The sequence below is a fragment of the Tenrec ecaudatus genome, chromosome 2 (genome assembly GCF_050624435.1).
Source record: "Tenrec ecaudatus isolate mTenEca1 chromosome 2, mTenEca1.hap1, whole genome shotgun sequence".
NCBI lineage: Eukaryota > Metazoa > Chordata > Mammalia > Afrosoricida > Tenrecidae > Tenrec > Tenrec ecaudatus.
The window spans coordinates 4,346,556-4,360,705 of NC_134531.1; the positions used below are offsets into that span (position 1 = coordinate 4,346,556).

The window sequence follows — 14,150 nt, forward strand, 5'->3', positions numbered from 1 at the left end:
GGGCAGGTGTGCATCCATTACTCACTGAGATTCTTTCAGCCGCTGTTTTCTTTCTAATGCTAATACTTATAAATGCTCTCAAATGACATCATTTTCATAGATCACCTGCATACACCTGCATGGGACCTGGTACCATCAAGTTGATTCCAACTCACAGTGACTTGATACAGGCTTCCTGAGGCTGCAATTCCTGAAGGGAGCAGACAGCCTCATCTTTGCCTCAGAGTCTGGCTGGTGCCTTTGAACCCTGGACCTTGTGGTTAGCAACCCAACAGCTAATCCACAGAGCCACCAGGGTTCCTTTAGAGTTTTCTCTAGAGAGCAATAAAGAAAGGTTCTTGAACATACAGCAGATATGTTGGACTAACTGATCTTGGAAGATTTCTTTCTTTCTTTCTTTGTGATAACTTTTATTGTGAATCGGGTGAGGTTTACAGACTGAATCAGTTTCCCAGTCAACAATTGATAACACCTTTTGCTTCATCTAATTGATTTCAATCCCCACAATGGAACGGCATTTATTTCACGTCCTACCTGTATTTCCCTTTTTGTCCTTGAATACATGGTGCCTTTGGACCTCAAAGTGCCGACTACTTGCAAGAGTGCCTATTGCCCTGGTGCTATTGCTCCCAAACTTTGCATCTGCTATGGGGAGCGGCCAGTCCCTGGAGAAGGACATCGTGCTTGGAAAAGTAGAGGGGCGGCGAAAAGGCGGGAGCCCCTCAAGGAGATGAACTGGCACAGGGGCTGCACCAATGGGCTCACACGTAACAACACTAGTGGGGGTGGCACAGGACTGTGCGTGTTTTGTCCTGTGGTACAGAGGAGGCCTCTGACTCCATGCCGCTAACGACAACAGCGACGTTTCCCTCGTTGGCCGTTTGTTTGACTGAAAGTTGAGCCATGGACGTGAGATCAGATCCAGGTCTGAAGGGTGAGTTAAAGGCTATCATTTTTTTCCTTATACATTTAAAACATACCAATTCTTTCCTTTACCCCCAATGTTCCATGCATGAAATGAATTCACTGTAGAATACACTTTTCCAAAAATGTTCAAATGATAGTATTTTAGAATCTGGATAAGGTTTCCATCAAAGAACAAATGTATTAGTACATTAGTACAGGTACACAGATTTCATTAAGCATTCAGCTGCTAACTGAGAGGTTGGTGGTTCAAAGCCAACAGACACTCAATGGCCAAAAGATGAGGAAGTCTGCTTCCTAAAGCTATACATTCTCAGCAACCCTATGGAGTGGTTCGACACTGACCTAGAGTAACATTGTGAGTCGAAATCAACTTGACAGCAGTGGGTTTACACAGATGTCCACACATTTTGTTTCCCCGGTGACTGAATGAGGCTGTGTTTTGAAAGACATGACATTGGGGGGAAACTTATGTTGATGACAAAGATACAAATGTCCCATTGACTTCTGTTGAGTCTAAGGGTCAAGCAACTTGGATTTAGCCAGTAGGCCTTGATGCTCTCTGGAAGCCTCTAGCAGCCACCTTGAAACAGGAGTGGCCTTTGGGTTTCACGCTTGAGTGGGTGGAGGGCTGTGTTGTCAACACGACCAGGCCACGCGGCATTGAGTAGACAGAGCCCAGGGAGAGCAGAGCGGACTGGCCCTGGGACCCCTTACCTCAGAAACTTGCGCAGATACTGGCGACTGCATGGTGACCAGGAGAAGACGCCATTGCGCCCGGCCAAGGTAGGCGACATGATGCTGCCCTCAGACTTCTTACACATGTTCCCTTCCCCATCGTGGACCATGCCGAAGCTACACAAGAAAGGAGAGGGCCTGTCAACTGGACGAACCGCTTAGACGACCTCCACGTGCCCATTGTGAAGGCTTTCCTGCCTGCACGAGGCTAAGAAACATGCGTTGCTACCAAGGTCCCAGTTCATACATGCACAAAACGTGTCGACACATATCTCTGCAACAAGCTCTCTCAGGAACATCCTTGCCATGGTCTCGTTAGAGTGCCTGCCGACGTGGTCAAGAATCAAGACAGCGGCTTCTGAGGAGAACAGCTGGGGCAGGTCAATGTCAGACTGGGAGGTCAGAGCAGAAGGTATGGCAATAAGCTTTTAAAAAAATCACTTTATTGGGGGCTCATACAACTCTTATCACAATCCATACATCCATCCACTGTGTCAAGTACATTTGTACATTTGTTGCCCTCATCATGCTCAAAACATTTTCTTTCCACTTGAGCCCTTGGTATCAGCTCCTCATTTTCTCCTCCCTCCCCATTCCCCTCTCCCTCATGAACCCTTGATAATTTATAAATTATTATGTTATCATATCTTATACTGCCGGACTTCTCTCTTCACCCACTTTTCTGTTATGCATCCCCCAGGGAGGAGGTTATATGCAGATCCTTGCAATCGGTCCCCCCTTTCTACCCCACTTTCCCTCCACCCTCCTGGTATCACCAATTCTAATTTTAAAGGACAGCAGTGTGTATGTGTGTGTGTGTGTGTGTGTGTGTGTGTGTGAGCGCACGTGGGGGAGGGGGGGAAGATCTTGATATGGTCCCTGCAAGGAACTAGGGCACTCACAGGAGCTGACCATGAATATTTTTTGTTGTTTGTTTCTTTGGAAAATTACAAGTATATTATTTATTTTTTATCCCTCCAATCCCACCCTGCGCTCCTTACCCTTAACATCCATTCAGCATTTTATCAAAAAGTAGATACAAACACAAAGCACTGACAATGCTCCTTAATAAACAAGGAAATTCCACAACAGTGAGTCTAGACTTTTGTTTTCAGTATGTAGCACAAGGGGACCAGTAGAGGAAAAACAATCAATGGCCCTCATCGATGCATTCAGAATGCTCCTGCGAGTCTGTAACTGTTTGAAATTTTGGTGATGTCATCCTGAAGAACTTTCAACAGACTTTGCAAACAATGATCAGAGAAGAAGTCTTTGATTGAAATTTTTCTGTTTATTTCTGTCAAGGCAACTGAGAGCACACAGCCTTTTCATCAGAGAGCTTAGCCTCGATGTCCGTGTCCTTCTCCGGTGTTTCCCTTTCTTCCTCGTGTGTTTTGGCAGCTGCACTTTTAAGTCTTCCTCTTCCTCGTCTGGTATGATCTGAAGAGCTGTGACTGCGTGATGTCTTTCTGCTTTCTAAATTCTTATTTACTGTAGAATTTATCTTCTCTCCCCTAACGCTCTCTGTGCGTCTCCTCTTGGTCTCATGCTAGTTTTCTGCAGAAGGGGATGATTTCTCTCAGTGTCTTGCATTTAAAAGTTTTCTGTTAACACATATGTAACCACAGGGCCATGCTTTACATGCAACTGGAACCTGTTGGTCGCACTCGGGGCATGGTTTGTGGCCATCTTCACCTCCTTAGCCGAGTTGCTGACAGTCTTCTTTCCCCTCGGGGGCAACGGTGGCAGCCCATGAATATGTTTTAAGAGAATTAAAACCAGCAGTGTTTTGGAGAAAAGGCCAGAGAGGTTGCACTGTGGAAAATTTAATTACGGCAATGCACCTGCTCATTCTTTGATGGTAACAAGGGCCATCCTGTAAGAATTTATTAGGGAACTCTGATCTTGACCCTGCAGGCATCTCTCTGTTCCTCAAACTGAGAGCATGGGAAAGGACCATGTTACTGGCCCTGACTTGGGGTACAGTGAAATGTGTAGAATTTTTCTGGGAGGGGTTAGAGAGCTGGAAATAGCACCTTCAGAAGTGTAAAGACCCAGATAGAGGATGTGTTGAAAAGAAATAACTTCACGTTTTGATCATTTTATTTAATCAAAGTATCTCTATAGCAATACTTATTGACTTAGCCATTAAATTATCCACTGATAGTTCTGGTGCAGAGCTGACCTACCGTCCCAGGAAACAAACCAACCACTGCCCGGGCCTGGGCCTCCCTCACGGGTCTTCTTTGACACGAGTCCATTGTTGCAGCCACTGTGTCGCTCCATCTCATCGAAGGACTCCCTCTTGCTCACTGGCCCTCTGCTTGCCCGAGCATGATGTCTTTCTCCAGGGACTGGTCTCTCCTGAGAACATGCCCAAAGCCCATGCGATGGAGCCTCACCATCCTTGCCTCCACGAAACACTCTGACTGTACGTCTTCCAGGACAGACGTCTTTGTTCTGTGGGCCGTCCACGGTACTTTCCATATTTTTTCACCACCACCATAATTCAAATACCTTGACTCTTCTTTAGTCTTCCTTATTCAATGTCCAACTTTCACATGCATATGAGGCACATATGAAAATACAATGGTCTGAGTTCGGCACATCTTAGTCTTAAAAGGAACATCTCTTTTCAGTACTCTTAAAGAGGTCCTGTGTGGCAGACTTACCCAAGGCAATGTGTTGCTTGACCTCTTTGCTCCTGCTTCCATGAGCATTGACTGTGGATCCACGCAAGATGAAATCCTTGACAATTTCAATCTTTTCTCTGTTTATCATAATGTTACCTATCGAGCCAGTTGTGAGGATGTTGGTTTTCTTTACGTTGAGCATTTTGGATTTCCTCAGCAATCCTTATTGAAGGCTACAGCCCTTAATGCTTGTCAGCAAGTACTGCAATTTTTCCTCCCTTTGAACAAGCAGCTGTGTCATCTGCATACCACAGATTGTTAATAAGCTTTCTTCCATACTGGCACCACATTCTTCTTCATATAAGCCAGATTCTCTGATGATTTTCTCAGCATAAATATTGAATAAGTATGGTGATAGGGACACAGGAACACACCCTGACGTACACCTTCCCTGATTTTAAATTAGCCAGAGCTATTCAGGTCAAAAGGAAACATTACACGAGCCACAAAGCAGAGAGTGTTCAGGTGTACGCAGTGTCCCTGCGTGGTACAAATGGCTCAATGATTGGGTATACGGTTGGCAGTTCTAGTTCGCCCAGAGGCTCTTGGAAGACAGGTCTAGACTTTTGCTTTGGAAAATTCACACCTTTAAGAACCCTGTGGAGTAGAGTTCTACTCTGCACACAAGGGGCACTAGGGCAACTTGACTCAATAGAGATGAACAACAATGGTGAAGCTGAGGTTCCTGGTGTGCAGTGTGGGCATTCTGCCCATGCACCTTCCTGGCACTGCTGCTCCTCGGTCTGTGCCTGCAGAGGTGGGGGCAGCTACAGCGGGACGGGTTTCTACTACCTATCTTGCTTTTGGAGCGAGCCACTCCATGGAACCACATGGGCTGCCATGGTTGGGTTTCCAGATGGGGGTTTCATGCCATTGCAACTGCTAGTACTGAGGGAAAACCAGACCATTTGGCACTCCAGCCATGGCTTAGAAGATTGGTACATCAGAAGCTATTATTGTTAGAGGGACCTCGGACCAACCAGCGTATAAATACGCCCAGACTCATCGCCGTCCCGCAGGGTTTCCGAAGCTATAATCTTTATGATCCTTTCTTGTGGCTACTGGCTTCAAACTTCCAAACAGTTTGGTTAGCAGTTCAGTGATAAAGACAGTGCCAATTCTGTGTTCAAGTTCTATGGTGGCCATTAGCAACCACTTGCTATCACTTGGGAAAATCAGAGGCTCTGTTGTGGATGTGAATCACATGGACCCTGAGTTGCCACCTCCCCCAGGAGTGAGTCTTCTCCTTGACTTCTTACTGCATTGCTCTTCAGAGAAATGTTCTGGGTCTTCTTCAACTATCCCAGTGGAGCACACAGCACATAGCATGACACCAGGCCCTGGGAGGAGAGTCTGTGGTGCGTGGGAGCTCTGGTTAGCCCCAGGAACCTCCTTAAAGTGCAGATTGGATATTGTCTGAAAGCCATTATAGAAGGAACCCTTGTGGTGCCAGTGGTTAAGCCCTTGACCGTGAACCTAAGATCCACAGTGCAAACCCCGCAACAGATCTGTGGGAGAAAGATGTGGCAGTCTGCTCCCATAAAGTGATAGCTAGAAACCATAGAAGGCAGTTTTACTCAGTCCTACAGGGTTGCAACAGGAGTCCCTGTGGCATAGTGGTTACATGCTGGCTTGCTAACTGCAAGGTTTGGAGTTTGAACCAGCAGCAGCCTTCTACTCCTGTAAAGAATTATAGTCTCAGAATCCCACAGGGACAGTTCTGCCCTGTACTAAAGGGTCACTATGAATCAGACTTAACTCAATGGCAGTAGTGAGCTTGGTTTGGTAAAGGTTTCCCTATGTTGGAATGAACTCGGCACAGCAAGAAACCACTGTTGCCCTTGAATGCCTGCTTTCACTCTCTGTATTGTTTCACCAATAGCTCAGCCCTGAGGGCACGAGAAACGAAGGAAAGGGGAAGAGCAGGAGAGGGGAGAATCAGAAAAAGACAAGACTGTTCCTGGACTGGGTGACGTTCTGCAGCCAACATCCCTGTGGTGAGCAGGAGAATGGGACCGGAGGATCTGGGCTTGTTGCTGGGGGTGAAGGCACGAATTCCCACTTGCATGCTTGGCTTTGAAACAGTTGCTATGGAGCTGACTTGGACTCAGGACAATCCAACAGATGTCAGAGAAGAATCTCGCCCCAAGTGCCTTCAAGGTCGATCTTTGGGAAGCAGGCGGTCAAGCCTTTCAGCTGAGGTTCCTCAGTGTGAATTTAAATCAACGGACTTTCAATTGGTAGCTGAGTGCTATGACATTTGCACAGAGAATGCCAAATCCTTGAGCCTAACCCCAAACAAACCAATAGAAACAGAAGAAAAAAAATCCCACTATCATTGAGTCAATTTGGACCCACAGTGACCTAAAAGGACAAAGTGGGATTGGTCTAATGCAGTGGTTCTCAACCTGTGGGTCGCGAGGCCTTTTGGGGTCAAATAACTTCTTAGGGGTTGCCCAATTTATAACAGTAGCAAAATTACAGTGATAGAGTAGCAACAAAAATAATTGTATGTTTTTTTTGGGGGGAGGTTCACCACAACATGAGGAACTGTATGAAAGGGGCATGGCATTAGGAAGGTTGACAGCCACTGCGTGGTGTCTGCAAAGTTGTCAGCTTTCAGAAGTGAGCGCTGCAATGGCCTCCTCAGAGCAGCTGGGAGATTCAGACCCTGATCGCTCAGTTAGTCGCCAACTGCTTAACGTTGACTCAACTCAACACAACTCAACTCAACTCACTGCCATTGAGTCCATCCTGACGCCTAGTGAGTCAGGGTACAACTGCCCCCTGTGGTTTTTGGAGACTAACCCATTATGGGAGTAGAAAGCCATGGCTCCTCCCGAGGAGCAGGTGGTACTTTCGAAATGGACCTTGCAGTGAACAGCCCAACTCGCTGGAAATCGCTACGCCACCAGAGTTCCACGCTGCATATGCGGGGGCAGGTTATGTAATGCCACTAAACCTAAGAACGCACACTTCCCAGTTCTCACTACTCTATAGCTACAAGGTCAAGCAAGTCACCTGTATCCACCAACATTAGTGCAACCCCATGACAACGTCCATTACAATGAAGACAGAATTAGAGAGAGAAGGTATGTTGGCTGAAGACCCAAGATCAGGCCCCTGACACACCAACGCCAGAACCCGGCAGGACCCAGACAGCAGAGAAAGCCAGGAAGAACTGAACAGCGTATCCAAGGAATCTGGCATGCAAACATTTTTCCAATTTCTGCAAAACTTCTGATTGGTACCAGGGGTGATGTGGAGTTTGTCATTTTCACCTCCGCCCATCCCCTGAAGTTCTATTAAAACCCATTAATCACAGCCAGGGTGACCAGATGGCAGGAGCAATGTGTCAGGGCTGTGGACAGGATTTTAAGCTGCAATCACGGAGCTGAGGCCGCCCAGGAGACAGTGATGTAAATAAAACACCAAGCCTCCTCCCTGGAAGGCCGCTGGCCAGAGTGAAGAAGACATCGTATGTTCCAACAACTGACCCCGGATAAAACTGGTACCACATGGGCTGGCTTTTCTAAGTAACTCAAACTCACCATGTCACAGATCTGGGGTCTAGGTTGCTCAAAGTAAGTCAAAGTAGCTCATCAAACTTTTAAAAAAGTATTATTAAGAAGTGGTCTTTCATTTCTTCTTTCTTACACTAACTCTCAAACTTGGCTACGTGGCAGCATCATTGGAGGCAGATTCTCCATCACCTGCGTGGTTCCCACGCTTGAGTCCATTGGTGTAGCCAGTGTGTCAGTCCATCTCATGGAGGCCCTTCCCTTTTTCACGGCCCCTCTACCTTACCAGCATGCTGTCCTTCTCCAGGGATGTTCTCCAACAGGTAGGCTCTGGTACTGGGGATTAGGAGTTAGAATCTGACTACTGGGATGTACTCGAACAGGTAGGGTCTGGTATTGTGGATTACCAGTTAGGACCTGACATCTGGGATGTACTCGAACAGGTAGGCTCTAGTACTGTGGGTTAGAAGTTTGGATCTGGCATTTTGGATCCACTCTGACGTGTGGACTGTGGGATTGTGGGTTCGAAGTAAGGATTGGTCCCTTTGGATGGACTCTCACAGGTAGCCCAGAGTAGCTGCCCATCTACAGCTCACACACTCTCTGGGGACCCACTTTCGCTGGAGAGAATGACGCTTCTCTGCATATTGCAATGCAGTGTAGTCCAGAATGCCGGCACAGACGTACCACACAGGGATCATATTTTATATCAATACTAATGAAGTCATGGGTGAATGAATAGAACATATTTTAAAGATAAAGTTGGTATTTGGCAACAAAGTTTTAGACTGTATAATTACTAGTCAAGATACACGTGCCAGATTCTTTTTGCCTGTATGCTTCATAGCACTTTCTCCAGTGTGCTTATCACATCATATTATGGATTAAATAATTCCCCCAGTAAAATAGTTTGAAGCTTTCACCCTTTACTTAAGGAACCCTGGGGGCATAGTGGGTTACGGATTAAGCTGATAACTGCAAGGTTATAAGGTTTGAAACCACCAACCACGCCGTGGGAGAAAGACGAAGCTCTCTATCTACTAAGATTTACAAGGCAGTTCCACTCCATCCTCGAGGGTCGCTATGAGTCAGATCCACTTGCTGGGAGTGAGTTTGATGTTTGGGTATCCCTTAGCTTAAGGAGCCTGGGGTGCTTGCGGTTAGGCATCGGGCTGTGCACAGTAAGGCTGGAAGTACAAACACAGCAGCCTCTTCAAGAGAGAAAGATGCGGTATCTTTTCTCATAAAGATTTCCTGTCTCGGAAAACCCTAGGTAAGGTTGCTATGAGTCAGAATCCACTCAATGTCAGTGGGCTTGATTTGATTGGGAATCCTACCCTAGGAATACCACCCTGTTGGAAAATACACGTTGTGTTGTGATAATGAGGTCTCCCTGGAGTAGGTTGGGTCTCAGCAGATACCTTCTCACCCACCCACTGTCAAGCTGATTTTGACTCATAGCAGCCCTGTAGCACAGAAGAGAGCTACCCTTTGCATTCCTGAGACTGGACCTCTTTAAGGGGATAGGCAGTCTCATCGTTCTTCTGAGGGTTGGTGGGTTTGAACAGCTGACCCCGAGGCTTAATGCTTAACCCATAGTACCTCCAGGCCTCGTTCATCCTCTCTAAGTGCTCTATTATAACAGGGTAGCAGAGACAGGGAGATACCCCATACATGGGGTAGACTCTTTGCAAATGACTGTCTACAAGCCCAGGAAGGCCTAGGGCTGCCAGACACAAGGAGGAAGCCCCTAGAGTTGAGGAGAGAGAGAGAGAGAGAGAGAGAGAGAGAGAGAGAGAGAGAGAGAGAGAGAGAGCACTTCAAAAGCGAGGCAAAGAATTCCTCTTCTTCAAACCATGTGCTGCCCTGAGGTCGGTTTTGTTTGTTTTGCTGATGCGTGTGCTTGCCATCCCTCTGCCTTCTCCACTGGATGAACAGAGCTTGGGCTTGCACGATCTTACAACCGCAGGGCCTTTGCACTCACTGGCCCTTCACAGGTTCTCCATTCACCTTTGGGGAACCAGTAAAGAACCTCCCAGCTATCACACTGTCTTCCACAGCCCTTCCTAGAATGCCCAGGTAGTCCTTTGGACATGTTGTCAGGAGACACCAGTCTCTGGAGACGGACACCATGCGTGGTAAAGTGATAAAGCAGTGGAAAAACGAGGAAGACCTTCATAGAGATGGACTGACCCAGTGGTTGGCTCCATGTTCTCAGGCATCGGGACCATTGTGAGAGCTGAGCCAGAGCAGGCAGTGTTTGGCTGTGCTGCACACAAAGCCGCTGTGCCTTGGAAACGAAGTGACCATACACTACAACAACAACACCTGTATTCCCAGGAGGTCGGGTGATGCAGTGGGTTAGGAGTTGGGTTGCTCACCACAGGTAGGCAGTTTGAAGCCACCAGCCCTTTCTTGGGAGAAAGGTGAGACTTTCTACTGTCATAAAATTGTGTTTTTATAGGAAATCCAGGGTATCTACAGAGACGGTCACTGGATTAATCATTCCTGGGAGCTAATAATAAAGGCTTCCTCGTGGAAGTGACTCACTAATGGAAGAGCTGTGAGCTAAGAACAATGAGGACAAGAATGAAGAAAATGTTCTAAAACGGACGGTGAGGTGACTGCACAGCGTTTCTTAAAAGGATTGAACTGTTGGATTGTATCATTTGGTAAATTACATGACAACAAGTATGTCTGTGAAAGTTTCTATGCAAACAAGTGCCAGCCTTGGAAGCCCACAGGGGCAGCTCTGCTGTGTCCTGCAGGATTGCTGAGTCGGGAAGGCACTGGATAGCAGGGAGGGTGGATTTGAGGCTGTGGAGTAGCATCCCAGAAGAATGGAAAACCAGACACGCAGGAACTCCACGAATAATGGGCCTTCGACACAATGGAGGGAGTAAGATACAGGAGCTACAGCAGGGGGCTCAATGGATGCGGGCGTGACGGGACGTGAGTCCAGGCAGCGTTTTGTTCCTTTGTACGTGGGGTTGCTATGAGATAGGACTGATTCGGCAGCACCTACCCACGACAACAATTCATGATTTCAGGCTGCTTGGGAACGTTGGTTAAGGAACATAGACCAATAGCAGAGGGATGGCAGTGGCACCGTTTATCACATGGAGCGCGACTGAGAAACCCAGATCCCGGAGGAGCAGCAGGAGAGGTAGGAAGCTGAGATGGCCCAGCATTCAGGAAGGAACCAGAAGCTGGAGGTCAGCTACCAGGGTCGGGCAGAGCCGTCCAGGTGCGTGGGCCTCAGCTCTTTGATGTTGGGCAGTTTCCTTACCTGCCAAGTCCCAGTTTGCTCCACTGACAATTCATACACATTGTATCTCATGCCATTGATTGCGCTCCTCGCAGGATGGCATTCCCTTAGCCCCTCCCCCATCCTTCAGCCTTCTCTCCTCCTCCTTCCTGCCCTCAGAACTCTGTCCTTCAGAAATGCTGCTGCTGTCACCTAGAGCAGTGGCTCTCAGCCTTCTTAAGGCATCAGCCCTTTCATCCAGTCCTCATGTTGTGGGGACCCCCAATCATAACATTATTTTTTCTTAATTTTGTATTTTTCTTTTTAAAATCATTTTACTGGGGGCTCGTACAACTCTTATCACAATCCATATATACATCCATTGTGTCAAGCACATTTGTACATTTGTTTCCCTCATTCTCAAAACATTTGCTTTCTACTTGAGCCCTTGGTATCAGCTCCTCATTCCCCCCCCCGCCCTCCCCCCGAATGAATCCTTGGTAGTTTACAAATTATATAATTTTTTCATGTCTTACACTGACTGATGTCTCCCTTCACCCACTTTTCTGTCATCCATTCCCCTGGGAGGCAGTTATATGTAAATCATTGTTATCGGTTCCCCCTTTCTCTCCTCACCTTCCCCTTACCTTCCTGGTACTGCTACTCTCAATATTGGTCCTGAGGGGTCTATCTGTCCTGGATTCCCTGTATTTCCAGTTCCTATCTGTACCAATGTACATGCTCTCCTCTGGTCTAGTCAGATTTATAAGGTAGAATTGGGATCATGATAGTGGGGTAGAGGAAAGAGGAAAGTTGTATGTTTCATTGTTGCTACACTGCACCCTCACTGGCTCATCTCCTCCCCATTATTCTTTCAGTTACTAGTTCATAACTGTAATTTTGCTGCTGGTATGAATCAAGCAACACCTGTGAAGGAGCCGTTTGACCCCCAAAGGGGTCGCAGCCCACAGGCTGAGAACCGCTGATCTAAATGGTTGATTCTTTTAAGGCAAGGGCGGGGAATGTTTTCTTTTTCTGCCAAGGGTCATTTGGATGGTGATTACAGCACTGGAGGACCATACGAAATTATGAAAAGAAAATGAGTCTGATCTTTTTAGACAAACATTTTACAGACTCAGCTCTTGTGTGATGGTGCGGGGCCAGACAGCGATTTGTTCTCTGGCACGTGGGGCCGCTGGGTGTCAGAACTGACTGGACAGAACCGAACAACAACGCGATGGGGGGAACGGCTTCTCTTTGGAGAGGCATGTGATGGCAGCTGGAATGGATGATGTTGCAGGCTTCATATTCCCCTCAGGAGCCCAGGTGGTGCAGAGGGTACCAGTTGGGCTCTTAACTACAAGGTTAGTCCTCAAAACCACCAGCTGCTCTGTGGATGAAAGATGAAGCTTCGTCCTCCTGTAAAAAGTCGCAGTCTCCGAAACCCACAGGGGCAGTTCTAGCCTGTCCTATAGAGACCCTATTGACTCAATGGCAGTGAGTTTGGTTTGGCCAACAGTCTAAGGGCCAGATGTCCCCCACCCCTGTTTTAAAGAATGTGTACCTTCTCAATATTACGGTTTATTCCCCTTATTATTCACCTGAAGATAGAGCTACAGGGTTAGTTCAATATCAGACCTGCTGATTCAGGGACCTATGGGGATCCCACCAATCTCTAGCAGACCAGTAAGCCTAGTCTCTTTGATGATTTTGAGTTTTCTTCCACATTTCTCTCCCACTCTATCGGAGAACCTCTATCTGTGGCTCATTAGTACCTTTGTCCCTTAGTCTATTATCCAAATGGGTTTCATGGGTCTTTAAACTCTCTCACTCTTCTTTGGTCCAGATGAGAAGAGAGTAGTGTTTGCACTTTAGATAGCTGCTCACAAGCCTGACCACCCCAGTCACGACTCATGAAAGCAGAAGGTCGACTACCTCATTACAGACTCTGCTGTGCCGATTGGCCTTGTTGTCCCTCTTTCCTGTGATTCCCAAGCATCCAGGCCCAGCAACTCATTCTCGCTGTACCATTACACCCCTTTTCCCTGGTTTACTCCATTATCAATGTGGGTATGTTTTCAATCTCTGCTGTGTTTTTTCTTAATACACACTTCTCTGGTCTGCACGATGGCATCTCTCCGTACCTGTAGCTCTCTTTGCTGGAGTCCTTTCTGGAAGGCCTAGTCTACCTTCTTAATAGGAGCCCTGGAGGCAGAGTGGTTACACGTTGGGCTGGTGAGCACAGAGTCAGCAGTTGGTTGCTGTGAGTCAGAATTGACTTGAAGGCAGTGAGTTTTTTGTTTTGTTTTTTAAAGCCTTTGGCCACCCCGCATCCTCCAGCGTGACCTCCCGTGGATGCGTGTGAGGCTGGGAGCTGTGCCATTGATATTTCCCACACCACGAGAGACTCGGAAGGTGGATAGGGCTTCAGGGAGGTCTAGACTCAGACAGACTGGGAAGATCCACACTTTGTGATTGACTGCCAAACTTAGCCCATGGAAATCCTGTGGATCCCAACAGAATATGGCCCCATATGGTGCTGGAAGGTGAGTCCCCTCGGTAGGAAGGCACTTAGAACACAAGGTAGCCACAACAGGAGACCCGAGCGTACCAGCCTCCGGAGCGATGGTGCAGAGCATTTCCTTCCACCGCACACGGGGCTGCTGGGAGCTAATAGTGACTGGCCAGACATTCCCCACAGCCATCGGTCTGAGGACAGGGCTCCAGTGGTGGGATTCAGCGGCTTTGCACCAGTTCGCCAGAACCGACACCTAATATTTTGAGTTTGGCAAACTGGGTGTTAAAATGACACTAGTAATCAAGGTTCTCTCTAAGGTGGGGGCTGGGCAGGCACCCAATGTGGAAATCACAAATTTACAATCCTTACTCTTTTTTTTTGTTTAACATTCATCTGCGTAACTGTATTCTCAGCACCTGCGGTAATGTTCATTCTGCCCATAGGTATCGAAAGCTAGGCAGAACTGTGCTTGAAATAAGGGAACAGCATTGCAAGTGAAGACGCCAATT

At 47.4% G+C, this 14,150-nt stretch overlaps 1 protein-coding gene across 1 annotated transcript in view; it reads right to left on the reverse strand.

Moving 5' to 3' along the window:
- Nucleotides 1–14,150, reverse strand: part of ADAMTS16 (ADAM metallopeptidase with thrombospondin type 1 motif 16) — a 198,143-nt gene that overhangs the window by 123,635 nt on the left and 60,358 nt on the right. Inside the window, exon 9 of the mRNA XM_075541734.1 lies at nt 1,642–1,779. Coding sequence (XP_075397849.1) covers nt 1,642–1,779 — 138 coding nt within the window. The remainder of the gene's footprint in view (nt 1–1,641; nt 1,780–14,150) is intronic.